Source organism: Oryctolagus cuniculus, chromosome 9 (assembly GCF_964237555.1).
Source record: "Oryctolagus cuniculus chromosome 9, mOryCun1.1, whole genome shotgun sequence".
Taxonomy (NCBI): domain Eukaryota; kingdom Metazoa; phylum Chordata; class Mammalia; order Lagomorpha; family Leporidae; genus Oryctolagus; species Oryctolagus cuniculus.
In genome coordinates this window covers 14,974,753-15,002,080 of record NC_091440.1, presented here as the reverse complement: position 1 = coordinate 15,002,080, position 27,328 = coordinate 14,974,753, and the positions used below count along the sequence as shown (strand labels likewise).

Here is a 27,328-nt window from a genome sequence, read left to right as displayed (position 1 = left end):
TCTCACTGTCCACTCTGCCTGTCAAAAAAAAAAAAAAAAAAAAAAAACCTTCATGAAAAATGCATGTTATAAAAAAACTGTGCATGGATTTGAAAATTTTCTATACCCACATAAACTTTTAATTCCATTTCCATAAACTTTTTGAAACCCCCTCATTTAATTGATACAATCTCCTTTTATAAAAATATAAACCTATGTTTATAAAAATAATTTATATAAAAAGTCATCTGGAAGGATATTTGTACATCAGAGCATTATAGTGTGCATTCTCATGAATGTGACATTAAGGATATCTTCCATTTTCCTATTGAAGAATTATTAAGGATTTTTTTAAAATGATATTTATTTACTTGAAAGGCAGAGTTACAGAAAGGGAGAGGCGGAGAGAGAGAGCTTCCATCCCTCATTTGACTCCCGAAATAGCTGCCAAAAAAGGAGCCAGGAACTCCATGCAGGTCTTCCATTTGTGTGGCAGGGACCCAAGCACCAGGCCATCCTATGCTGCTTTCCCAGAGCATTAGCAGGGAGCTGGGATGCAGCAACCAGGACTTGAACCGGTGCTCATGTGGGATATTGGCATTACAGGTGGTGGCTTAATCTGCTGTGCCACAATAACTAACCCTAGGGATTTTTTTTTTCATGAAAATGTTTTCCATGTTTAATTTGAACAAAGCAAGAAGAAGGAAAGTCCACTTTCATTTTTGAGAAAAGAGTTCTGTGTTGCAAGTGTAAAAGAATTAGAACCTATGAGAAGATGGGACAGATCACAGCTCCTTGAATTGGAATAAACCTTTAAACTTTGACTTTATAACACAGCAGGTAACCGAACTGACAAAAGACAAGAGGTTGACTTTAGGTATGAGTTCCATGTCACTGAAGATATTCAGAGTTATGCTCCAAAGCCATGTGGTAAGGGTGTCATGGAAGTGATTGAAGTCACGAGTGTTTGGACATTTTGCCTTGAGACTCTTAAGTAGATGCGATTTTAACACCAGGTGGAAAAGCCATTCTGGTTGTTGTTTCTGAATTCAAAGAGAATTATTTCAGGATGCTCATGACTAAGGAAGTAAGAGCATGATAAAATTCACATGAAGTGTTGCCTTTTTTTAAAAAACTTTTAACATGTTCCAGAGCAGTCCCTTGAAGGTCAGTTAAACTGACAGGAGTGGTGTCTGTCTACAGTCTCACTGGTCACTAATGGAAGGGAAGAAGGAATTGACTCTGGATCCTCCATACCATAAAACCATAAGCTATGCATTTATGATGTTGTTTGGGGCCACAAAGGAGTAGATGAAGCCCCGATCCCTAAACCCTGGTGTGCCTTAGAATCAGTTCTCGGGGCTTACAGATACGGATCCATTATATGATTTTCATAGACTCTGGCATTCTGCTACCACAGATTCAGATTTATAGCTCTGGAGTAGAGCCCAGGAATCAGTTTTTTTTTTTTTTTTTTTTTTTAATTTTCAGATTAAGATGATCAGCCAAGTTTAGATAACACCAGAATAAAATATACAGGCACATGTGCATACATGTATATGTTTATTGAGACAGTTACAAGGCAAGAGAAAGCAACACAATCCATTGGTAAACACATCAGATGCTTTGGAGCCATTGATGTTTACAAAGCTACCTCACTGAGAAGCCCATCAACATTCTACAGCCAAGCAATGCCAGAGCCAGAAATACTGATGTTGTTAAATACATTAAGCAGAGCTGCTTGAAAGAACCAGTTTTACTTATTTTTAACATATGTAATCATGCTAATGAATACACTAGACAATAGGAAATTTATGTGAGTAAAACAAATGTCTACCAGCTATAAAAATGAAATTACTTAGCTGCATCAGTGGCCGTCTGCCTCTGGCTGTGCTCTTCCAGGAAGCAGGAAGGATAGTGTGCTGAAGTTGGGGAAATGTCCAAGAGATTCTCCTACAAACTAACAGTAATACATAAGTTGAATGGCTTTGGAATTTTGCCTTCTCAGCCACCTCCCCCAAATGATGTGTTTAGAAAAGGGAGGAAATGAAGACAGCCCACAAAACCGTTAATGAAAATAGAGCAACTGCCATCAGTCACTAACAAAGTGCTTAGTCTCCTAGATAAGAGAGCCTCAGCTCTGTTCTAAGAACAGCATCCAAGGGGCTGATCTGTTAACAGAGATAGGAAAGTGCAAGCCAGGAGTGAAGCCCAAATATAGGGGAGAACTTCCTGAGATCACATGGGACTGAGGAGCAAAAACTGCCCCTACCCTCCTCGCCCCTGCCCCCATGTGGAGCAGCTACTGCCAGGGTGTTCTTACTACAGACTAAGGCTCCTGAACGTCACACTGTCTTCCGAGGCCGCCTTCAGTGCCCAGCCCTTCAGTTCTGCTTGGCCTGAAATGAACACATGCCCTACACTGCAGGAATGCTGCTGGAAGTTCTGAGATGCCGCCCACAGGCCCACGTTCTACTCCAGAGCCACAGGCTCGAGCACCTTTGAGGCCGTGTCCTGCCTGGAGTGCTCTTCCCCAGATACCTGCTCGTGCCGATTCATGCCTTTTGCTCACAGGCTGCCTCCCCAGTGAGACCCCAGCCCACGCCCTGATCTCATTTTCTCTTTTGCACTCCCTTAACACCTTGCAGCACACCTGTAAATTACTTCATGGTTGTTGATGACAGTGTCCTCTGCTAGACAAGTTACTGTGAGGGCAGAGATCTCCGTTCATTCCCTGGAGTTATCGTTAGAACCTCGAACAGTGTCTAGCGCATGGGAGGGTCTTAGCAAATAAATATAAGGACACAAATATTTGTGGAAAATGGAATTAGAAGGTAAGTTTGTATGATGCAAAAAAAAGTAGAATTCATGCCTACAAGGGATCTTCACAAAATTCATGGAAAATATAATGGGAAAGTGCACAGATTTCAGTTTTTGTGCCAAAATAAACTTTTATTTGCATGTTTCACTTTTTGAAATACCCTCCTATGTGCTGAACAGATGGAAAAATATTTGATATATTACTAGTTTTTGTGCCATGTCAGGCATCTTTGAGCATAGCCTTAGTTAAAACCATCCCATAGCAGGTTAAATTCCAGGCCTGCGGCGCCGGCATCCCATATGGGCACTGGTTCCAGTCCAGCTGCTCCACTTCCAGTCTGGGAAAGCAACATAAAATGGCCCAAGTGCTGGGGCTCCTGCATCCACATGGGAGAGAGACCCGGAAGAGGCTCCTGCTTCCTGGCTTGGGATCACCTCAGCTCTAGGCCCTTGCAGCCAACTGGGGAGTGAACCAGCAGATGGAAGACCCTCTTTCTGTCTCTGTCTCTCTCTCTAACTTGTCTTTCAAATAAATAAAGTAAAATATGTCTTAAAAAAAGTTTGTGTTTGAACTACGCTGTCATTGACATGGAGCTGCCCATGTCCCGAGTGCTTTCAGAGAAGCGAATTCCGTCTCTGCTGCTCAGCCCTGCAGCCTCCCAGCTCCCCTCTGTTCTGGCTTTACTCCTGCTTGCGCTATCTCTGGTAAAGCTCAACCTCTTTAATGTGGTGGTGATTGTGCGCGTGGCCTCTCTGATGGTTTAACTTCAGATTTTAAGAGCAGTTTAGAAATGATTTACTGCAGCTCATTCTGTGAAGTATCCAGAGATGAAGATGGCAACCTTGTGTGTTACATGGGAACAGGTATTCTTACTCTTTTTAGACACATCTGCTAGGTGTTGCAGCCTCCCATGGGCAGGGCCGGAAGCAGAGCCTCCCCTAGAGTGCAATCTTGTCTTCAAATGTTAATGTTGATCCACCTGCCTGGTGTTTTTAAATGTACCTAACATTTCCTTCCTGAAGAACTCCGCTCAGTTCTCATTAAATGTTGTGAGGATGTTGATCTTGATTTTCTAGCATCCTGATTTTAGGAAAGACCACTGACAATCCAGTTGTGATACAACCTACAGGTTTCTGATACTGACTAGATTTCCTCCTGTATTTATCAGTTATTGAATTCCAGAACATACAGCCCTGTGCTTATACTGGTCTAATTGCCCTTTTGAGACTCACATTGTTGCCAAGATTCAAGTTCTTGATTTAAACAGTGTATTTACAGCTGTTAATAAATTTGTAAGGTTTGAGCATCCACATATGTGATAGATCCTTTGAAAATAGAAGTGTAAGAAATATTTCCTCCTTACTAAGATACTTTGAAAGTTCATAGAAGGCCAAGGTTGTAGCATAGCAGATTAAGCTACCACCTGTGATGGCGGTGTCCCATAGAGGCGCCGGTTTGGGTCCTGGCTGCTTCACTTCCAATCCAGCCCCCTGCTAATGGCCTGGGAAAGCAGCAGATGGCCTTCCACCTCACACATAGCAGACCCAGATGGAGCTCCTGGCTCTTGGCTTTGACCTGGCCCAGTGCTGGCTGTTGCAGCCATCTGGGGAGTGAACCAGTGGATGGAAGATATTTCTCTCTCTCTCTCCAACTCTTTCAAAATGAATAATTCTTTTTTAAAAAAAAAATTCATAAAGGGACTGGTCCTGTGGCATAGAAGGTTAAGTCTCTGCCTGCAGTGCTGGCATCCCACAGGGGTACCCATGGAAGTCCCGCATGCTCTGGTTCCCTGCTAATGTGCCTGGGAAAGCAGTGGAAGGTGGCCCAAGTACTTGGGCCCTTGCCACCCACATGTAAGACCCTGGCTCCTGGCTCTTGGCTTTGGCATGGCCCAGTCCCAGCATTGTAGCCATTTCAGGAGTGAACCAGTGAGCAGAAGATCTCTGTCTCTCCTTCTCTTTCTGTATCTCTGCTTTTGAAATAAATAAAAATCTTTAAATATATATATTTGAAAACTATGGTACCAAACATTAAAAAGTTTATCTTTGTGCAAAAAAATCTTGAAATCCACCCTTTTTTCATAATATATCTTGCATGAACTTTTTGAAGACCCCTTGCTTAATACTATATTTAAACTAAAAAATTTTTCCTTGAAATATTACTCCTTAATAATAGCAAGTGATAGCATATCACTTTCCTTTTAATTGATTTCCTACCTCTTACCTCTTTTGGTCTTTGAATGGTAAACAGAGATTGAAATTAAATTCAACTAGTACAATTTCCCCTTTGTATTCATGTTTATATGAGTAAAATTGACATTTTCAGATTTGATCGTTGTTTACAGCCCTTGTCTTCACCATTGAGGAACAGTGTTTTTTTCTTCTTACTATTTTTGAATTCTTAGTGGCGGGTTAAGCTTATGATTATAAAATAAGCTGAAAGTATGTCATTATAAAAATTAAAAGAATAAGAAAAGGAGGAGAGGAGCAGGAGAGAGGGTAGGGTAGGAAGTACTACTATCCTCCAATATATGTATATATGAAATACATGAAATTTGTTCACTTTATATAAATAAAAAATTATATAAAAAAGTTACTTCACTGCCAAGCAAAGCATACTCTTATGTATATACTCATAAGAAAACTGCAGTGCAGTTACATCTTTGCAAGTAAAACAAGTTAAAAACTGACATTGTTCTGACACAGCCGGCAGTGTAAGCTGGCTGCCAAGCTCCTCTGTACAGCACGTCAAGGGAGCCTGCATGCAAAGTAGCTGCTACATGGTGTTTTATGACACAGCTTCATTTTCACTGCCATTCGCCCTGCCTGAGGCCAGGGGTACACATATTGGTAGGTAAGAGTCCTAGAAGATGTGAAGAACATTTGGGTCCAATGTTCAGAGCTACCAGCATGATCTAAGGCTGAAATCAAAAGGTACAGTTGGTATTCAATAAATTCATGTTGAAGCTGTTTGATAGAAATTAGATCTGTCCAGGTTCATTTGTTTTTGCAAGTGATAATACCCAAAGTCTAGATTTACCCTGGGTGATGTCACTCCCACTCGTCTTTAAGTTGGCATTATGGTTTACATCTAAATGACATACTTCCTGGAGCATGCCCTCACTCACTGGGACCACCATTCTTGGTTTGATGTAGTGTCAAAGGGAAAAGTGAGGTTCTAAGGGGAATAGGATTTGTTGTGCAAGTTAGGTAAGTGAAACCATCTTGACAGGATGAGGGGATTGTTAACTACCTATCTGATCAGCATCCTAAATGCTAACAATGCCATCCAAATCCTGTCTCACCCGACCAAACTCCTAAAACTATCTTTAATGTAAAAATGATAATCTTGGGCAAATATGTTAACTACATTTGTTAGAACAAGTGCAAACAAGAATAGTGAATAAACAAACTAGTTGTTTTTACTCCATGATGTCTGTTGTGCCCATGTGGAGTAACCATTGTGGAGCCCCCATCTTAATGTACCTCAGTGATTTAGGAACTTGTTTTGTTCTTTTCTTCTTACATATTAGCTTTATCAGTGGAGTTTCTTCTAAATATGTTAACTCAGATCAATTTTGGTTAGGAAGAAAAAGAAATAACATCAAATAAAGCTAATGATTAAAGTGTGTGTCATCCTTGTCAGTCTTAAAAGAAACAGTGTCTCTCATCTAGCTAATTTCTAATAGTTTTATAAAGGAATCAAGTGTAGTTATATTTCGTGGTTTCCATCCTTTATGATTTCTACTACTTGTTTAGGAACTTACTAGAACATGATTAGTTTTAGATACTTAAAGAAGGTACTAATATTCTGACAATTGTGTTTGTTTACTTAGAACTATTTATTACATGATCAACTGGGAACTTCAAGTAAACAGCTCTTAGAATGAAAAAAAACTTTAAATGATCCTACAGATTTAGCCTGAAATTCTGAGAATATTTTTCCAAAGGTATCTGAAAAGGCAAATTGCTTTTTAAGGATATATAGGGATGGCACTGTGGCGTAGCGGGTAAAGCCGCTGCCTGCAGTGTGGCATCCCATATGGGCACCAGTTTCCAGTTCCTGTTGTGTCTGCTCCAGTTCTGATCCAGCTCTCTGCCATGGCCTGGGAAAGCAGAAGATGGCCCAAGTCCTTGGGCCCCTGCACCCATGTGGGAGCCCCGGATGAAGCTCCTGGCTCTTGGCTTCAGATCAGCACAGCTCTGGCCGTTGTGGCCAATTGGGGAGTGAACCAGCAGATGGAAGCTCTCTCTCTCTCTCTCTGACTCTCCTTCTCTCTGTGTTAACTCTCACTTTCAAATAAATCTTTTTAAAAAATGTATAAATGAATAGCCTAAAAATGCTCTCAGGTGGGTGTCAGATCAAGGGTGCAAATAGTTGTTCATGCAACTAAAGAGCCCATTTACAGCAGAATATAGTGAAAACTGAACAACATTTTTTCTGTTTTGTTATGTGCTAACTACTACAATATTTGTGTTTCTGTTTCTTTTCTCACAGATATGAGAAAGTGCCAGTCATCTTGGTTGGGAACAAAGTAGACCTGGAGAGTGAGCGAGAAGTATCGTCCAATGAAGGCAGAGCCCTTGCCGAAGAGTGGGGCTGCCCCTTTATGGAGACTTCCGCTAAGAGTAAAACAATGGTGGATGAACTCTTTGCAGAAATTGTGAGACAGATGAACTATGCCGCTCAGCCTGACAAAGATGATCCATGCTGTTCTGCCTGTAACATACAATAGCATCCAAGTCCAGCTGTATCCTAGGCGATAGAAACCTCGTCGACTCTACTGCAGAATTTGCAGTATGGGTGGTGTGAATCTACAGCGCACAGCAGCCCGTATTCAGAAGTGACAGTGGTTGTCAGTTGATACCTCTGAGTACCATTTGGGTCCAAAAGCTGTAGTTTTCACCACTGTCCTCAGTCTCCTTATGCATCTGCAACTTGAAGGCCTAGCCCAACAGTCTACAGGGTGACCTCACTTGAAAGCGATGATGATGCTGTCGCTGAGTTGACAGAAGCAGCAAATACATAACTTAAAATAATCATGAGGGAGAAACCGGAAGAATTCCCATGATCACTTACAATTAAAATATTTTGTCTTCTTAAAAAAAATTAAGTAAAGGAGAATATTTTGCTAAGAGAGTACTGAGTTTCAGGACTTGGTATAGAGCTTCTAACCAATGTATTCTGTCAAGTAAGATAACAACAGCTGACCTGTCAGTAGCATTGCAGGGAGGGAGTCTGCTCAGCTGACAAGGTTCTGTTTTGCAAAATTGATGCTTAATTGTAGATGATATCCTAATTTGTGACACGGAACTAACTCACACATCAGTCTTCGATCAAACAAAAGTACAGGTTCTATAAAAACACAATCTGGCTTTTGAATTTGTTAAATCACCTGCTTTGCCACAGGAAATGGAGGCTCTTACAAGGGTTGGATCAGAATTAAAACCCCAAACCCACCCTCTGTTAACCAAGCAGGGATGGTCTGCATTACTTTACTCAACAAGAAGGAAGCAACTGTAATGGGAAGAGATTGCCTCGCCTTACTAACAAGCATTCTAGTCAATTAGCTAGTACCATCATGTAAGGAAAATGAAGCCATGTTGCATCCACGTGTTCCCGTCTGCAGAAACTTCACAGGACAGTACAAATTCCTGGCACTTTTACGTCCATTAAAGCAGCAAATTCCTCCTTGCCTTTAAGGGCTATGGTTATGACGTGACCCTTGGCTAACAGGCTGTGAAAATCCAGTTTGCTGTAGCAGAGCTTTCTAACAGGCATTTTAAAAAAAAATGGAATAACCATGTGAAATAATTCCGGCTTAAAAATAGAACATAAATTACAGAGTAGAAGGTAAGGGACAAAAAGCCTTTTATCTTTAATTTTCCTGAAGAATTACATAAAGGTTTTCATATAACACCTTTGCCCTGATTACTGAAGTGGCAAGTAAAACTAGAGTGAATATTTTGTTCTGAAAAGGTGCTCAAGCTCTGATATTTTTGGTTTTCATAGCTGTGAAGTATTTATCATTTGCATGACTGATAGCACAGGGAAAACCTATTCATAAGTTTCACAATCAAGTGTAGAAGGGTTTTCAACTAACTTTGGAGTTTTTAAATGCTGACGAGATTATCTTGAGCTGGGCCGCTGGAGATAAATTTGGCCTTCAGAACTGCTATATCACTGAGCCTGAGATCTACGTACCACCCCAAATTTTCTTGGTTTCACAGTCTTGTGCAAGTAACCTTATGTCTTACGTGTGTAACTGAGAGAAGAGTGTATGTTGTGTGTGCATGTGTGTTTACAGTTCCTAAGAATTTGGCACAAGTTGGAAATAATTGCCTATACTGAGAATCTATACTGCAGAATATAGTGTATCAAAGACTTTTCTTTTAAATTATTTGAGTGTCTTTTATACATTATTGAAATCATTGGTAGCCCACCCCCCAAAGTGCTTAATAGCTGGCATTAAGGTTAGAGGATAGGAAAAAAGCTGGATAGTATTTTTCGTAGATAAGGAAACGAAAGAAATTAAAGCCAGGCCATGGCTATCAAGAATGTTTCCACTGTGAATATTTCCATGCTTTGGTGTAATTTTTTATAATCCTCATTTATGGAGCTCCTTGTGTAAAAGAAAGTTTTAACCAACTTTATTGAAAATATATTTGACTATTTAAAGTTGATTTGACTGAAATGCAGGGAAATCAAAGATTCAAGAAATATAGTTTACTGAAATAGGAAATATTCATTAGTGAATTGGTGGGGTTTTGAAGCTTCTAACTTCCCAGACTGATTCTGGTTTTTGAGAATTCTATAATTAATAGCAATTTATGCCAACTAAGATTGCATATTAGAAGCACCTATGAAAATTCTGCAGTTTTACATTTTGGATTGCTATGCAGAAGTTAAAAATAGGTTAAAAATGTGAAAGACTCGGCAAAATGTAAGCTGGAAAAGATTATAAATTTTGGAGTTTAGTTAAAAATGTTTCTATCAGATACTAAGGTGGGCTTTTACTGTACAGATGTTAGTAATAACTGATTTGGCTGCCTGATCAGTGTTCCCATATAGCCCTACACATTTTGTGACAAGACATCAAAGATTTCTGAAACCTGGACATCGGTCCACCTGTGCTCTTAGTATTGGTATTCATTTGGTATGAACATAACTCAGTTTGAATGAATGTGTCTGTTGAGATGGTAATAAAAAGCTTAACAATGGGAAGATTGCATTTGTTGTTACAAGAAATACTAGTGGCTATAGAGTAAAGCTGGTGACCTTGGGTCACTCTTCTATGCCCTGATCAGACTAGCAGCTAGATAGGTGAGTTTGAATTTCTAACATGCCTTAAAAATATGATGGTTTGATCCAAAGACCCACTTTTTCTTTAGCTACCATGATAAGGTTTTCTTTTGTTTTTTATTTTTATACAAAAGCAGCATTTTTTTAAGTTGTTTTCTTTCAATGTTGCAACTTTTGGTTTTTTCAGCTGTGATACTGATGGTAACTCTGCCTTTCATTTTGTTGAACTTTTAAAAGAAAACCAGCCAGCATCTGATCAAAAGTGTTACGTAAAATCTTTTCTTAAACTATTGGAGGTTGCTTCGGTGATTTTTCTCCTTTAGTTTGTAGTTAGGACTGAAGTTTCACCTCTGATCACTATAGATGCCATCACTTTTCTGTGTTTAAAACTACTGATATTTGCTTTCCTATATGAGGAAATGTTACCTAAGGATGTCTGGCATTTGCTTTCAGGGTTTTCCAGTTTGAGTGTTCTCCGTGTCTGTATGAAGATAATTGTTTTGTGTGTTGCTGTTGAGTTTTTGTTTGTCTTGTTTTTCAGTTTTTTGTTCTCAGTAGTTTTGTGTTAGCACTGGTTAAGCTTAATTGTCTCCTTAGCCAATGAAATGTTAAAGACTATGGGGGTCTTTTTTTTTTTTTTTTTTTAACATGTCATTGTGCATCTGTTAAATCTTGATCAGGGTTTCAAGAATGACTGCAGTGGGTTTTGGAAACAAACTTAACATTATTGATTTGGGGTTTCCCAGAGATATAGTTCACAGTTAATTGTTGAGCTCTAATACAACTGACCATTTAAAATTGAACAGCAGCTTATTGTTTTGTAACAGTGTCAGTTGTTAAATCTTGACATTTCAATTAAAACATGAATTGTAGTTATAACTCAATGCAAATTCAACAGTTGTATTTGGAGTTAAATTATTTTAACAAATAAATTTATTTAATGAAACTCTGGATTTTTGTTTGGCTTGTTTTGTTTTATATATACTCATGAGCTATGTCTATTTATCACATTATTACCACCTGAGATGCCCACATCCCAACTCAGAGTGCCTGAGTTCAAGCTCCAGCTTCACTTCTGAGTCTAGCTTCCTGCTAACGTGCACCCTGCGGACAGCAGCTGATGGCTCAAGCACTTGGGCTCCTGACACTCACGTGGGAGACTTGAATTGAGTTCATGTCTCCTACTTGGGCCTGGCGTAGTCCTTTCTATTGTGAGCATTTGGAGAATGAACCCGCTGATGCGAGATCTCTGTGTGTGTGTCTGTGTGTATGTGTGTCTGTCTTTAAATTAAATAAATACTTTGGTTTTTTAAAACAGGAAAGTTAGTAGTAGATAATTTTCATACCCTTTAAAAATAAAAACATGAGAGAGATTTTAAATCTGTCACTATAAATTTATAGGTAACATTTTTATTTTTTATGATAGCCAGTTAATTTGAAGCCCCAATCCCAAGGTTAATAGAATTGTTCTAGATAATTAACATTAATTATCAGTTGCTTTATGGTCTTGCCAATATCACTGAAATGTTTCATTGTCCCTTTAGTGATGCGGCTCGAGGCCGTCTTTCTGTCTTCAGGTCATGTGGATTGGAAGGTGCCGGAAGCTGAAGGGTGCAGCTCTGTGGGGCTGTAGGGCCTGCGTGTTCTACAGGGGACCCTGTGAATGTGGACAGATGCTGGTCATTGTATACAGCCTTCAGCTGCTCACATAGGAGCCCATTCATTCCCTAAGCCAATTTAAACTATGCCTTTTGGTTATGTTGCCTTCAAATTCTGTTGAAATCCCTGGCAACATCTCACCAGTTGAGAAGCTTCATTGTTTGAGAATATAAGAATAAGTTGAATGAATATAACAGAGGCACTGTAGACAGACTCTCAAAATACTTAAAGGAAAATGCACCTATATTTCAGTAATAAATATCTACCAGTTAGCTTGATCATCTCATGTGAAGTGTTTGTAAAGTATATAAAACCTGTCCAATTCTAATTTCAGTTGGGAGAATTTCCTGGAGGCTGAAAAGCAGTATTTTCAAATTCTCTCAAGTTGTACTGTTTGTCTTGTGTTAGTGGTCCATGAGTGAAAATATATGTATCCGAAGGAATACGGTTCTACCTGGTGTAGAGCCCAGGGGAACATTAGGACCTGTGAAGAAAAGAATATTGTCACAAACTCCCTTAAAAACTGTTGACCTCTGTCTGGGTTGCCACGTAAATACTAGGAAAATGTAGTGGCTTTTCATTTGTGAAATGGATCAAGAACACTGGTTTTACACTTGCAGTATTTATTTTTTATCCCTCCCCCTCTTTGAAGTATTGCATTTTAAATGATTTGCTGTTCTTCAAAGCAAGGTAATGTATTCTTTTCCTGTGTTTTCTAAGAAAAAATATTCTTTGTGTTGCCTTCCAGGGATTCCTCCAAGACTTATTGGTAGAGGAAAAGGTAGAGGAATATATGCTTGAAAGATGAAATAGAACATTTAAAATGCTTGAATTAGGAAGGCGTATACTAAAGCAATGATACTTGCTTTAGTTTAGGGGAAGTTTTTACACAGTCCTATTTCAAAGACTCAGAAGTATCAATGTTTTATTGTGTTATACATTTACAATTTTACGTTAGTATTTGGGGTACAGTTCTTCTTTTTTATTGTTATTTTCATCTACATAAAAGGCAGAGCAACAGAGAAAGAGAGATCTTCCATCCACTGGTTCACTACTCAAATGGTCATAAAGGCCAGGGCTGGACCAGGATGAAGCAAGGAGCCTGGAACTCCTTCTGGGTCTCCCACATGGGTGGCAGGGTCCCAAGCACTTGTGCCATCTGCTGCCTTCCATGACTGCGTTAGTAGGAAGTTAGATCAGAAGCAGAGTCCCTGGGACTCAAACCAGCACTCTGATATGGTATGCGGGCAACCCAAAAGGCAGCTTAACCTGTTGCACCCCAGCACCCACCCCTGATTCACTTTTTTACCTTAAAAAATCATATTTGTGAAAAACACAAGAAGGAAGAAGTTAGCCTAACTTCTAGATCCTTCAAATGACCCTGTTAATTAACCTTTGATGTAAATCATTGCAAACATCTTCCTGCACATTTGTACATATACAGGTATATACACACATGGATAAAATGGTAATAACTTGATGTTACTTATAGAAACTGTGGGGCTAAATACTAAAAATGAATTTACCAAAGCTCACAACTCATACAGTGGCATAGTTGTAGCGCAGCACCAACCTTCTAACTAAATCTCCTTTTCCTTGCTGTTAAACTTTGTTAAATCTTATCTATTGATTTTCCAGGTTCATTCAGCTATATTTGTTGAGGGTTACTCCTGCGTCTGGCACAGTGCAGCAGTACCAAACTAGTCACACACACATAATCCCTGATGTGAGACACATCCTGGTCTTAACTCCCCATCTTTCCCTTTTCTCTCAAGGAAGACACAAATTAACATACTCACGAGAACTAATTTGTACTGCTCCTACTTTGTTATTGTAGGACCCCCCATAACCAGGTTGAACCAGAGTCCTTACAGCACAACCCCCGAGCCTGGTGCTCAGTTCCCCAGCATCAGCCCAACCTACTTCAATCTGGGACCTTGAGGGGTGTGTCCTGCTGCACTGCCCTCTATCCTCACCCCACCACACACACACACACACACACACACACGTGTGATGGGGTGGGGATAGAGGGCAGTACAGCAGAACACCGGAGCCCTGCCACTGGAGTGTACTTCCTAAGGAAGAATTCAGGCCAACCGGATTTCACAAGGACCTTGGAGCCAGTTTGGGGAGAGCAGAAAAACAGTGGCAAAGGATTTATTTGTCAGACACCAGTCCCTGAAGAATAAATGGTTGACCCATGACTATGGTTAAATACTTGATATTTCAAGGTTTCAGTGAGATTTTTAGTTTAAAATGTCAGTATCAGAAAGTGTTTTGTAAGACCTGCCTACAGAATGAGAGATGAGTATTTGGAGAAATTACATCATTGTTTAGTGGAGAATAACATGAAATTAAATAGTAGTAATGCAAGACAGTATAATTTGGTCAAGAGTCAGAAAATCTGAGTAAGGGTTAGACATGAAATATAGAACTGTGAACTGAGGGAGGCGGTGGTCTTGATTTATTTAGTTCTTTGATTGTGGCTATATTATAAGAACATGAGATGGCCATGACTTTTCATCTGAATCTAGCTTCCAAGGGGAAATGTGCCAACAAGATGTTTTAGCAACTGGCCATTGCTTATTTCTTTGGTTGAGTGTTACCCTAGGTATGTTCTGAAGAAGTCTTATGCCATGAGACATTTGGCAGATTATTCTAGAATTGGTAACTTTGGGAAGCCCTACATAACATACATCATATATTGGAAAATACCTAGAAAATTACAATGATGATCCAAAACAAACAGGACCCCAGGATATTTTCCTAAATAATACATAGTAGCACACTGTGAAGCAAAATTGAGGAAATGGTGCAGTTAGACATGAGGCTTCTAAACCCTGCTGTGGCAGCTCTGTCCAGATGAGGTACCTGGATCAGTTGTGAACCTGAGAACTCCTGCCTTTGCAGTCTCAAAAGAGAAGGTAGGGGAGGAGAGAAACAGAGAAGTGAAGGATCAGCTACTGTTAAACTGTAGCTGACAGACATTTGGGTGGATTTCAGTTTGGGTCTATGAACGCTAATGTACATGACTCAGTGGACAGGCACAATGCTCACCTCTAGGTCAACATCTAGGAGCAGAATTGCTGGATCACAAGGCATGCTTATTGGTCTTTGCTACAGGATGATAAACAGTCTTCTCGAGTAGTAGTTAGCAATTTACAGCAACAAGCAATGTGTGAGAACTCCAGTCCCACCATGACACTAGATGGATTACTAAGGAAGCAGGCTATGATATAGAACTTTGTGTGCAGTGTCGGTAGGATCGACTCTGAGAAGGGGAGCAGTAGGAAGTAAAATTGGATGGTAGGCAAAGTTGACAAATGCAGAACCAATGACAACCTGGTGGTGAGGGTGGGGAGAATTAGAATTGCCCTCAATTGTGCACTAGACCAAGACGGCTAGACCTCTGTACTCTCCATCCATCAGTCACCATGATGCAGCCAAGGCAGTCTTCAAAGAACAGAAGAGTGTAGGCCCTCAGCACTCTGAGCAGCTGGCACAACAGTCACTTGACTGAACAGAGATCCAGGTAATGCCACACGGTGCTTACTGACACCACACCCCCACACACACTTAGGACTCTCAGTCCTGTTCATCTTGTCATTCTGGTGACCTGTAGACTTTGCTTTGTGTTCCTCTACAGCCAGTAATCATAATTAATGGTCGTTGAGTGCACTGCCGCCTCTTCTCCCACATGTGCAGTGTGGCTTCCACTAGCAAACTTTTACTGCACGTAGACTTTTGAGAGAAGGAAAATGGGGCCCTGCCCCTAACTAGGTAATACATCAGAGTCTGTGTGGAGCTCGATAGAAAAAGCTACGCTTTCCCCTGCCTGAAAGCTTCCACTGCTACCATTCTTTCCTACCCACTGAAAACCCCTGAGTTAATCAGTTAGGGCTTTCCTGGAATGGAAGTGATACTGTTGAAAGAGCCAGACCGGATGTTTTGCTGCCTTTCTGACTGGCCAGTACTGTCCTGAGTGAAAGCAAGAGCAGTTAAGTTATTGTACGGTTTACCTCATGACACTTAAATGGAAGATAGGATAGACAACGGAGGTCCCCTTAAATCAATTCCATTTCACTCTTCTTTGTTTCTTCTCCTTTTATCTTTCCTTCCAGTTGCTCATTGATTACTGGAATCTTCGTCGCCCAGTGTTGCTAGATTTTCTCCACATCCTAAATATAGACAACTGCTATTCAAGTCAGGAGCATTATATCCTTTGGGAAGTAGTTTTAGTCTGGTGGTTGCTCTGTTTGTTTTTCTGGCAATAAAAATCTTTTTGGGAAGCAAATTAGTTCAGTAGAACAGCTGGCATCAGCAAATCCCCATGGGTTTTCCCTCAACATCCTCAACATGTGATTTGTAACTAAAACAAGGCAAAATAAAAATTCAAAAAACTTTTCAGTTTCACATACCAGTAGTATTCATTGCATAAATTTTTTAATGATCAACTTCTTCATGAACATACACAAGACTAATTGTTCATCACTAACTTTAAACCATGATGATGATTGTTACTGTTTGCAGCCGTGTCTGCCAGCAGTCCTTTTTTGGATACTCTCAAAGCTGCACATGGCCATGGGCCTTGGACTTAGGGGCTGGAGCAATGAAGGAGAGGGGGGGGGGAATGGCTACAATAGTAGAACCCATCTGGTGTACCAGGGCAGACACTTCTTGGGAGGGACCAACGGAGAGTCCTTCAAGGGTAAGTCTTGGCAGGAGTCCTCATTAGAGAAATGTGATTCGAAGTGGAAAACCATGAAATAAACAATGGCCTGTCGGCTTAGTACTTAAAGGCATTCTCTCTGTAGAGTTCCTAACATGTGGTTAAGATGACTATTCATTTTGCTTTCTTACAATGACTTGTCAGCCTCAGTCCTGAGCAAATACCATCTGACATATCAGCACATCAGTAAGCTTAGAAAAACATAATTAAAAGGTAGAATGTACGAGAACTGAGAAAACAGCTATTTCTCAGTCATTTCCTTTTAATTACATTTAGATGAATTCCCCTGTTACCATGGAGACTCTTAGGACATTTGGGAGTTGGGAATCTCCAAGTTTCACAGTTCTTTGTCTTAAAAACTTTCTTGTTCTGTTTATAAGTTCAAAAGCCATGCTGCAACTTCCCAGTGGAGCAACATGCAAATTTAACTATTATAAGTTGTTCAAAGCGGTTAATATCACAGACATGGTTACAGATTACATCTATATGGAACCATTCATTGTAGTTTGGTTGATTCGGTAAGCAGCTTTGTCCAATATGGCAGCCATGGACTGTACCGCCATGTAGCTATTTAAATTTATATTAATCAAAATAAAATTGGGGCCGGCACTGTGGTGCAGCGGGTTAAATCCCTGGCCTGAAGTGCCAATGCTCACTTCAGCAGTACATATACTGAAGTGCCGGCATCCCATATGGGCGCCGGTTCTAGTCCCGGCTGCTCCTCTTCCCATCCAGCTCTCTGCTATGGCCTGGGAAAGCAGTAAAAGATGGCCCAAGTCCTTGGGCCCTTGCACCCACATGGGAGACTGGGAAGAAGCTCCTGGCTTCTGGCTTCAGACAGGTGCAGCTCCAGCCATTGTGGCTATCTGGGGGGTGAACCAGCAGATGGAAGACCTCTCTCTCTGTCTTTGCCTCTCTCTCTAACTCTGTCTTCCAAATAAACAAAATTTAAAAAAAAAAAGTACTCAGGTTCAAAAAAAAATTAAATATAGCTATTCAGTAGCACTAGCCAAATTTCAAATCACACTAGCTACACTTTGAGTGCTCAAGAGCCATAGGTAGTCAGGGGCTACCAAGTATCAACCATATCCAGCATCATGAAAATCCTATTAAGCAGCACTATATCTGAATAGAAATTGGCTCATATCAGACCCACTCGATTTTGTTTATTCAGAGACAATCAGGAACTGAAAGCACAGCTACAGCAGAGTGCAACTTGGGCAATCATAAATGACCCCACTCTTAGGGGAAACTAATGCTCAACTTACTTCCTTGTTATCACGATCTTGAAATTCTTAGTAATTTTGAATTAGGGACCTTGATTTTTTCCCCTGGGCTCCTAAAATTAGGTAGACAGTACTATACATACGAGAGGCAGCTTTTCTATTGAATTCTTTGTTTCTATTCCCTTGCAACTGCTTCATTTTCAGCCCCCTGTCTTTAGAGAGAAGGGGAACATAGTTGGAACATGGGCTAAAAATCAGGTACCTGGAATCCTTAGACATGAGAACTTCACCAGTAATTCACTTTAGAGAACATCTGTTCTCAGAAATTATAAAATCCTAAAATAGTGTCCTGGAAATACCAATATTAAAGAAAAATTCAGATTCTCTTATTAACTGATGTTTTCCAACATGGGTTCTGAGTTTCCCACAATGGAATTCCTTTCCCTTAAATAGCCCTTTTAGAGTTCATTTTTAAGATTTAACTGATTCCTTTTATTCTTTATCTGTTCATTCTTCTATTCTTGCAATCATAAACTCAACAAATACGAAGCATCTAGATACTGTTGTAGATCTAAATAAAAAATCATGTGGCACACACCTACTGTTGCCATCTGGCAAATTATGGGCTGCAATTAACCCGACACTAACAACAGATTCAGGAGGACAGTAAAATCAAAGGCAGCCTGAGCATCATCAAAGATTTATTAGCTGCTCTCCATGTTTCCATGGTCACATGAAAACAAAAACAGGATAAGTGTACAATTCCGACTGACTCACACACTCCTTCACAAAAGAGAAAGTTTTCTTCCAAACCAAATTTTGGTTAGATTATTTTTCCTTCAAAAATGTGTGCCAGGGGCCAGAGTTGTACAGTGGCTAAAGCAGCTGCCTGCAATGCTAGCATCCCATATGGTGCCAGTTCGTGTCCTGGCTGTTGCACTTCTGATCCAGCTCCCTGCTGATGGCCTGGGAAAAGCAGCAAAAAGAGATGGCCCAACTGTCTGGATCCCTGCCACCCATGTGGGAGACCAGATTGAAACTCCTGGCTCCTGGCTTCAGCCTGGCCCAGCCCTGGCTATTGCAGCCATCTGGGGATTGAACCACTGGATGGAAGATCTCTCTCTCTGTGTAACGCTGACTTTCAAATAAATAAATTAATCTTTCCCTTTTTTAAAGATTTATTTATTTATTATTTGAAAGTCAGAGTTCCACAGAGAGAGGAGAGGCAGAGAGAGAGAGAGAGAGAGAGAGAGAGAGAGAAAGAGAGAGAGAGAGGTCTTCCATCCGACGATTCACCCCCCAATTGGCCGCAACGGCCGGAGCTGCGCCGATCCAAAGCCAGGAGCCAAGAGCTTCTTCCAGGTCCCCCCATGAGGGTGCAGACTTGGGCCATCTTCTACTGCTTCCCCAGGCCATACCAGAGAGCTGGATCAGAAGTGGAGCAGCTGGGTCTCAAACCAGCGCCCATATGGGGTGCTGGCGCTTCAGGCCAGGGCGTTAAGCCACTGCGCCACAGAGCTGGCCCCAAATAAGTTAATCTTTCTTAAAAAATGTATACCAACCGGAAAAAGTAAAAATAGAATAATAAGAGTATTAGTAATAATAATACTTTTTTTAAAAGATTTATTTGTTTATTTGAAAGAGTTACACAGAGAGGGAAGGAGAGGCAAAGAGAGAGAGGTCTTCCATCTGCTGGTTCACACTCCCCAATTGGCTGCAACGGCCGGAGCTGTGCCGATCCGAAGCCAGGAGCTTCCTCTGGATCCCCACGCAGGTGCAGGGGCCCGAGGACTCAGGCCATCTTCTACTGCTTTCCCAGGCCACAACAGAGAACCAGATTGGAAGTGGAGCAGTTGGGACTCAAACCAGTGCCCATATGGGATACTGGCACTGCAGGCGGCAGCTTTACCTGCGATGCCACAGTGCCAGCCCCCAAAATAATACTTTTAATACAAAAGACATTTTCCATTATCTTGGGTATTCGTGTGCTTTTCTGACTAATTTGATTCCCAATTATGTCTCAGTTAAACTGAAATTTGCGTTGGTGCTGCGATTCCTGAGCTTGTATGATCCAGGCGTGTGCCAAATGGTAGAGGGAAGAGAGCATGTGGTTTAACTGGCCAACAAACATCAACAATGCCAGAGACACTCAGGCTAACTGAAATGTCATATCAAGATATTCTCTCTCTTCAATATCTGTGGCGGGGAATACTTACAAAAAATGCATACCACATAAATGGACTAGGAAATAAGGGCAAAGGGCACACTGTAGGAGAACACAGTAGGACATAAACCCCCAGGGAGGCAAAAGCTACTCGCAATGCAAGCTAACGATCCTTTATGTTTGAAAGCTGACCTGGTCATACTTGATTCTGAGTTCCCTGGCAGCCAAAGCCAAGAGGAAAACAAAACTATTTAGTGTCCTTGAGACCAAACAGACAACTTTGGAGATTTCTCCAGATGTCCCATGGATCTCCACATGACACACTGTGATGTAGCAAATGATGCCATCAAACTACCTGTCGCTCCCCCATTCGTGGAGGAACGACACCAGACCCTGCGCTGTTCTTTCTGCCCGGCTCTTCCCGGGTTAGCTGCCACTCCCTCACTCGCGGAGGAACGACGCCATCCTGGGTTAGCTGCCAACCCCTCCACCTCCGTGGAGGGGCGGCACCCACCCCCCCGCCGCCGCTTTCCCCACTTCCGTGGAGGAGCGGGCCGGCTCTCTCGGGGGCTGCTCAGATGTTCCACAGGTGTTCCTGGTGCATATTGTCTCTCTCTTCCTTTATAGTCCTCTTCCACCAATCTCAACTCTGCTACCCACACGCCGAGCACGCTGCTCTCCTCCAATCAGGAGCAGGATCAGCTCCTGCAGCTTATCAGTCAAACTGATGAGGCAGCTGCGTAGAGGTTGTTTTCTCCTCTCCCAGCGCCATATTGTGGGAGAGCAGATGCATAGAATAAGTCTTAATTCCAGTAACTTAGTCTAGTCTCAGTTGCTCCCCACACTACCAAGTGGGGACCATTCTGCTGTTAGTCTTGTGGTCCCTGTCGCTCATTTATACATTAACGCTCATTCTTGCCAATCTTAGTTTTCACAGAAAAATTCTCTTCCTTTCCCACGAAGGGCAGGTTTTGAACTATTCAGTTTAGAGTGTCCCAGAAAGATGATGGTTTTTGTTTCATACCCCAGGCACAGTGACAATGTGAACCGTTGTTCAGAGAACTTTTTGAAATGTGGAGAATGGGGGCCAGCATTGCGACATAACAGGTCAAGCCACCACCAGCAACACTGGCATCCATATGGGCACCGGTTCCAGTCCTGACTGCTCCACTTTCAATCCAGCTCCCTGTAATGTGCCTGGGAAAGCACAGAAGATGGCCCAAGTGCTTGGGGCCCTACACCCATGGTGAGACCCAGATGAAGCTCCTGGCTCCTGGCTTCAGTTGCCAGCCTAATCCCGGCTTTTGCAGCCATTTGGGGAGTAAACAAGCAGATGGAAGATTCTCTCTATCTTTCCCTCTCTCTCTGTAATTCTGCCTTTCAAATAAATAAAAATAAATTTTAAGAAAATGTGGAGAATGAAGAAGGGACTTGCAGGAGGTGTACCAAATTTAATGTCACCATTATTTGACAGTACATGCTTATCACATCTCTCATGTACAGAGGATGGCATAGAATGAAACTATGAGAATAAAAGAGGAAATAAAGTGGGGGGGGGGGGGGCGAAAGACTAGGGAGAAGAGAGCAGTCCTGAAAAATTAGCCCTCTTGGGGCCAGCACTATGGCGTAGTAGGTTAACTCTCCACCTGTGGCACCAGCATCTCATATGGGCGCCGGTTTGTGTCCCGGCGGCTCCTCCTCTGATCCAGCTCCCACTTATGGCCAGAAAAAGCGCTGGAAGATGGCCAAAGTGCTTGGGCCTCTGCACCCATGTGGGAGGCCCGGAAGAGGCTCCTAGCTTTGGATCGGCCCAATTTTGGCTGTTTGGGGAGTGAACCAGTGGATGGAAGACTCTCTTTGTCTCTCCCTCTTTCTGTCTGTGACTCTGCCTCACAAATAAATAAATAAATCTTTAAAAAAAAGAAAAAAGAAAAGAAAAATTAGCCCCCTTGCCCTTATTCTGACAAATAAGACAAGGATTTCCTTTGGGAAGATGCCAGACATCTGACATGAGGACAGTGTTTGGGGGCTAGTTAGCCATGTATATTATTAAACAGACTTTACTTTTCAGAGAAGTTTGTGGTTCACAGAAAAAAGCCAGAGAGTTCCCACACTCCTCGGCCTGCAAACCCACAGTCTCCCCCACCATCGACATCCTGCACCAAAACCAGGCATTTGTTATCATTAATAAACCTGCATTGAGGTAGGCTTTTAGCCTGCTGGTTAAGAATGCACAGCACCTTGGTTTGGCCCCCAGATCCAACTACAGATTCCACTTTCTTGCTAATGCAGACCCTGGGAGGCAGCAGTGATAGCTCAAATGTTTGAGTTCCTGCCACCCATAAGGAAAACCTGGATTGAATTCTAAGCTCCTGGGTATTATGGGAAATGAACCAGCAATTTGTTCTTAGTGTTGTACACTCTATAGATTTTGACAACTGTATAATGACAAATCCACACTTTTAACCTTAGAAAACTACAGTTCTTTGAATCCAGTGGGTAGAATTAAACATTATATTATTTAAGCCTGAGGAACAAGAGTTCAGGATATCAAACCAGCCAGAACCAAGGCCTTGCTCCACAGTAGGTATCAATGGGTTCTAGTAGAAGAGGTGGTAGATTTTCAGCTAAGGAGTTTGTTCGTTATTAACTCCAAGTTTGACTTTCGGTAGTCTTGGGATAGAAAGCTGAATTCTAGTGGGAGGTGGAAATAGCATGTATAATGGAAAATAATGGCATATCAGATAAATCTAATTAGGAAAAGTCAATTATAACCTTACCTCAGAAGACTGAGATGCTTAGGGAAATGGGTTGATCTTAAAGTTAATTAGGCAAGAATATATTGCACCATTTGTAGAAAATCTTTCTAAAATTTCTGTATTTGATTTGTTACAACAGCAGCAAGTTTGGGGAGCTGCATACCTGTTGTAATTCTCCCATTGAACTGTCCATGACAATACTGAAAATTAAAAACGACAAAGTGCCAAGTGAAGGTGAAATTTCCACTGATGGCATTCTCATCGTATGTTACTATAGAATACACACACACACAGAGAGAGAAAGAGAGAGAGAGACACTAATTTCAATGCCAAATACAAGGAATAATACCATTATGGTAAGGGACAAAATGGGATGTCCTATGACTATAACCATATGTAATACTGTTCTTAAAGTTTTATTTGATTCAATGAGACAGTAAATTAGTCTCAGAGATAACAAATAGTAGAAATTTAAGGAAAAAGGATTGCAGATTCTGCTGTCTACCTGGAAAACAAAAGATTGCTGAGAAAACTATCATAAGTAAAAAAAGAAAACACACAATCAGTGCTAATAATAGTCATTCATAAGATCAGAAACAAAATGCCATTCATTATTGAAAAACAGGGAAACAAGCAAAAATGTAAATCAAAACCACCATGAAGTATCACCTCATCCTTGTCAGAATGACTATGATCAACAACACAGAGTAAGAAATGCTGACGAAGCTTGGATAAAGGGGAACTCTTACATACTATTTGTGGGAACGCAAATGAGTGCAACCACTGATGAAAACAGTAGTGAGATTTCTTTAAAATCTAGAAATGGAATTGCCTTATGATCTGTCAGTCTGACTACTGGATATATACACAAAGGGCATGACTTCACTGTCTCAAAGAGATACTTGCTCCAACATATTTATAATGGCACTGTTCACAATAATCAGATTCTGGAATTAATCAAGGTGTCCATCATCAGATAAATAAAGAAAATGTGGTAAACATATGCAATGGAATATTATTTAACACTAAAAAACAAAGAAATCTATTTGCAGAAAAATGAATGGAACTGGAGAACATTATGTTGAGTGAAATAAACCAGACAAAAATACCACATGTTTTATCTTACATGTGGAACTAAAATAAAAATACAAAAACTCAATCTGAACACAGCATGTTGATTACTGGATGATGGAAGGGGAAATAGGGATAAAAGCATTCTGGATTAAAAAACAAAATAGGGGAAGCTGGGTATGGTTCATCAGTTGTGACAAAGAAATTAATATGTCAGTAGCAGAAATGGGGTGAGGGGTATATGGGAACTCTTTGCATTACTACCGCACACTTTTTGTATTGTGAATTTAAAACTATTCTGAAGTAAAATGCTTTTAAAAACACCTTAACAGTGAGGCAAAAAAACTATGTTGAAGGAAACCACAAAATGAAGTATGGTTCCTAAAAGACTCCCTGACATCATGTGGCAGGGAAGATTTAACTTTTCTTGAATTTGATGAAATGCCAATTTTGTGAGAATTGATAAAATGGTTATAAAATTCATATGGAAAATAAATTCAAAGGAAGAGATCGGATCATTTTAATAATGTTAGAGCTATGTGGTAAATGTCTTGGGTGCCTGATATTAAAAGGTTTGATAAAAATAATGATAACCCAAATGAAAAATAAATAATAGAATGTTCTATATTTCTTCATCTAGAAGATAAGTATAGTCACACATATATCATGAGGTTGCAGTTGAAACTAGGACAAAGGGCTGGCGCTGTGTAGTAGTGGGTAAAGCCGCCACCTGCAGTGCCAGCATCCCATATAGATGCCGGTTCGAGACCCGGCTGCTCCACTTCTGATCAAGCTCTCCACTATGGCCTGGGAAAGCAGTAGAAGATGGCCCAAGTCCTTGAGCCCCTGCACCTGCGTGGTAGACCCGGAAGCAGCTCCTGGTTCTTGGCTAGGATCAGCACAGCTCCAGTTGTTGAAGCCATCTGGGGAGTGAACCAGTGAATGGAAGACCTCTCTCTCTCTCTCTCTCTCTCTCTCTCTGCCTCTGCCTCTCAAACTCTGTAACTCTGCCTTTCAAACAAACAAAAAAAAAATCTTAAAAAAAAAAAAAAACAAAACAGAAAAGATCATTTCATCCCTTAGCACGATGGATACCACACATTCATCTGCTGTTTTATTTGACAATAGAACTTTAGATAAATGTGTTTCAGGTTTATTTTTTAAACCTGATAAAGCAAGCAGTTTGCAACAAAGTCAAATTATGAATCTATGCATTCTGCAATAGTACCCATTGCTGGGTCATGATATCATGAGGTGGCCCTGCAAAACAACTAGAGAAGAATTTACCAATACCTACCCAGAGCTTCAAGCATGTTTCTATCCTTTCATGAAGTAATTCTCTTTCTAGGACTCTCACCTAAGAAACTGGATAAGAATGAATATATTAACTGTTGCATTATATATAACAACTTAAAAATTCAGCAGGGAAACCATTAAGTAAAACATGATATGATATGCTCTCATATATCCACATGAGAATATTTTAAACTATACATATTTATGTAAATAAAGAATTATAAATGACATAGTAACTGCTCAGAGCAGAAAAAAGAATGTATGTATTAAATAATTCAAATGTTGAGAAATACTTGAGAGTAAGAAAAAGTGAGAGAGAGAAAGAAACAGAAGAGCACTCCTATCTGCTGGTTCACTCCTCAAATGCCTACAATGGTTGGGACTAGGCCAGGCCAACGCCAGGAGTCAGGAACTGAATGTGGGTCTCCATGGAAGTGAACGGAACTCAGTCACTTGAGCCAACACCACTGCCTCTCAGGACATACATCAGCAAAACGCTAGAGTCAGGAGCCAGAGTCAGAGATTAAATCCACACAGCCTGATAATGAACTTGGGCACCTCAATCAGCAACTCAACTGTTAGGCTAAAGAAAATACAATGTATCTTGTCTCTGACCATCGGATAACTTCATGCTTTTCTATATTTTATGAATATTATTTAAGCAATTACTTGTTTTATAATTGAAAATGCATCATGTAAAAATAATAGAACACACTGCTCTAAATCAAGAAAGCAATCTATTTTTCTTTCCTTTTCAAAATTTTTTATGAATAAAAAGAACATATTTCATATATTCCATGGATACAACTCTAAGACAGCCGTACTTCCCTTCCTCCTCAATCCCCTCTTTATTTTTTGCAATAAAATAATTTGAGTTTTCTGCCCAGGTCCGTGGGCCCTACACTCGCATGGGAGACCAGGAGGAGGCAACTGGCTCCTGGCTTCGGATTGGCACAGTTCACCGGCCGCAGCATGCGCAGCCGCCATTGTGGGGTGAATCAACAGAAAAGGAAAACCTTTCTCTCTGTCTCTCTCTCTCACTGTCCACTCTGCCTGTCAAAAAATAAAACAATAAAAAATAAAAAATTTGAGTTTTCTTTATAATCACAGGCTTAATGCACCATCAACCATACTGTTCAGCAAGTAAAAGGTAGAAAGATCACTATTCGATAGGAATATATACAAGGGCTAAAAACAATAATCAAATAATAAAATGTCAGTGTCATTCTTATTCATTGTGGGGTATTTTTGTATTCTATACTAGCTACAACAGATCAGAAAAAACAAATGATGTTTGTCCTTTGGGGACTGGCTTATTTCACTAAGCATAATATTTTCCAATTGCATTCATTTTGTTGTGAAAGACAGGAGTTCATTCTTTTTTTTTTTTTTTTTTTTTGGCTGAGTAGTATTCCAGTGTGTGTGTGTGTGTGTGTGTGTGTGTGTATCATCAGTTGATGGACATCTAGGTTGATTCCATATATTAGCTATTGTGAATTGAGCTACAATAAACACAGGGATACAAATAACTCATTCTGTTAGGGTAAATTCCCAGGAGTAGCATGGCTGGATCATATGGTAGATCTATTTTCAGATTTCTGAGGAATCACCATTGTCTCATCTGTAATGGCTGTGCTAGTTAACTTCCCCACCAGAAGTCTTTCAGGGTACCTTTTCTCCACATCCTTTCTAGCATTTATTATTTCTTGATTTTTTTGATGATAGCCATTGTAACTGAGATAAGTGAAACCTCATTGTGGTTTTTATTTGCATTTCCCTGATGACAAATGATCTTCAACATTATTTCATGTGTCTGTTGGCCATTTATATTTCTTCTTTGATATATGCCTGTTCATGTCCTCTGCCCATTTCTTAACTTGATTGTTTGTTTTATTGTTGTTGAGTTTCTTGAGTTCCTTATATATCCTGGATATGAAGCCTTTATCAAACATATAGTTTGAAATTATTTTCTCCCATTCTGTTGGTTGCCTCTTCACTTGGAAAAGTGTTTCTTTTGCTGTGCATAAGTTTCTTAGCTTGATGTCTGTGCTTCTGGAGTCTTAGCCAAGAAGTTTTCATTTATGCCAATGTCTTGCATGCTTTCCCTTATGGTTTACCCTTGAATTTTGATGGTATCAGATCATAGATTTGGATCCCTGATCCACATTTCATTGATTTTTGTATAATGTGTGAGGTAGGGGGTCTTGCATTATACTTCTGCATGTGTAGATCCAATTTTCCCAATACCATTTGTTGAAGACACTGTCCTTTCTCCAAGGATTAATTTTAGCTTGTTTGCCAAATATTAGTTGGTTGCTGATG

At 40.5% G+C, this 27,328-nt stretch overlaps 1 protein-coding gene and 1 long non-coding RNA gene across 14 annotated transcripts in view; one reads left to right on the top strand and one right to left on the bottom strand.

The window, feature by feature from the left end:
* RAP2A (RAP2A, member of RAS oncogene family) overlaps positions 1-11,053 on the top strand; it is a 45,070-nt gene extending 34,017 nt beyond the window's left edge. The window contains exon 2 of the mRNA XM_051850525.2: positions 7,298-11,053. Coding sequence (XP_051706485.1) covers positions 7,298-7,535 — 238 coding nt within the window. The 3' untranslated portion in view covers positions 7,536-11,053. The remainder of the gene's footprint in view (positions 1-7,297) is intronic.
* LOC103349100 (uncharacterized) overlaps positions 10,724-27,328 on the bottom strand; it is a 159,540-nt gene continuing 142,935 nt past the window's right edge. For 8 of the 13 annotated variants that reach the window (XR_011378724.1, XR_011378728.1, XR_011378725.1 and 5 more), the window contains 2 exons: positions 25,008-25,075; positions 10,724-12,245 (listed from right to left, as the gene is read on the bottom strand). This is a non-coding gene — a long non-coding RNA (uncharacterized lncRNA). Of the gene's footprint in view, positions 12,246-15,780; positions 15,940-22,802; positions 22,840-25,007; positions 25,076-27,328 lie in introns of all 13 variants that reach the window. The other 5 variants (XR_011378727.1, XR_011378729.1, XR_011378731.1 and 2 more) reach the window with 5 other exon arrangements.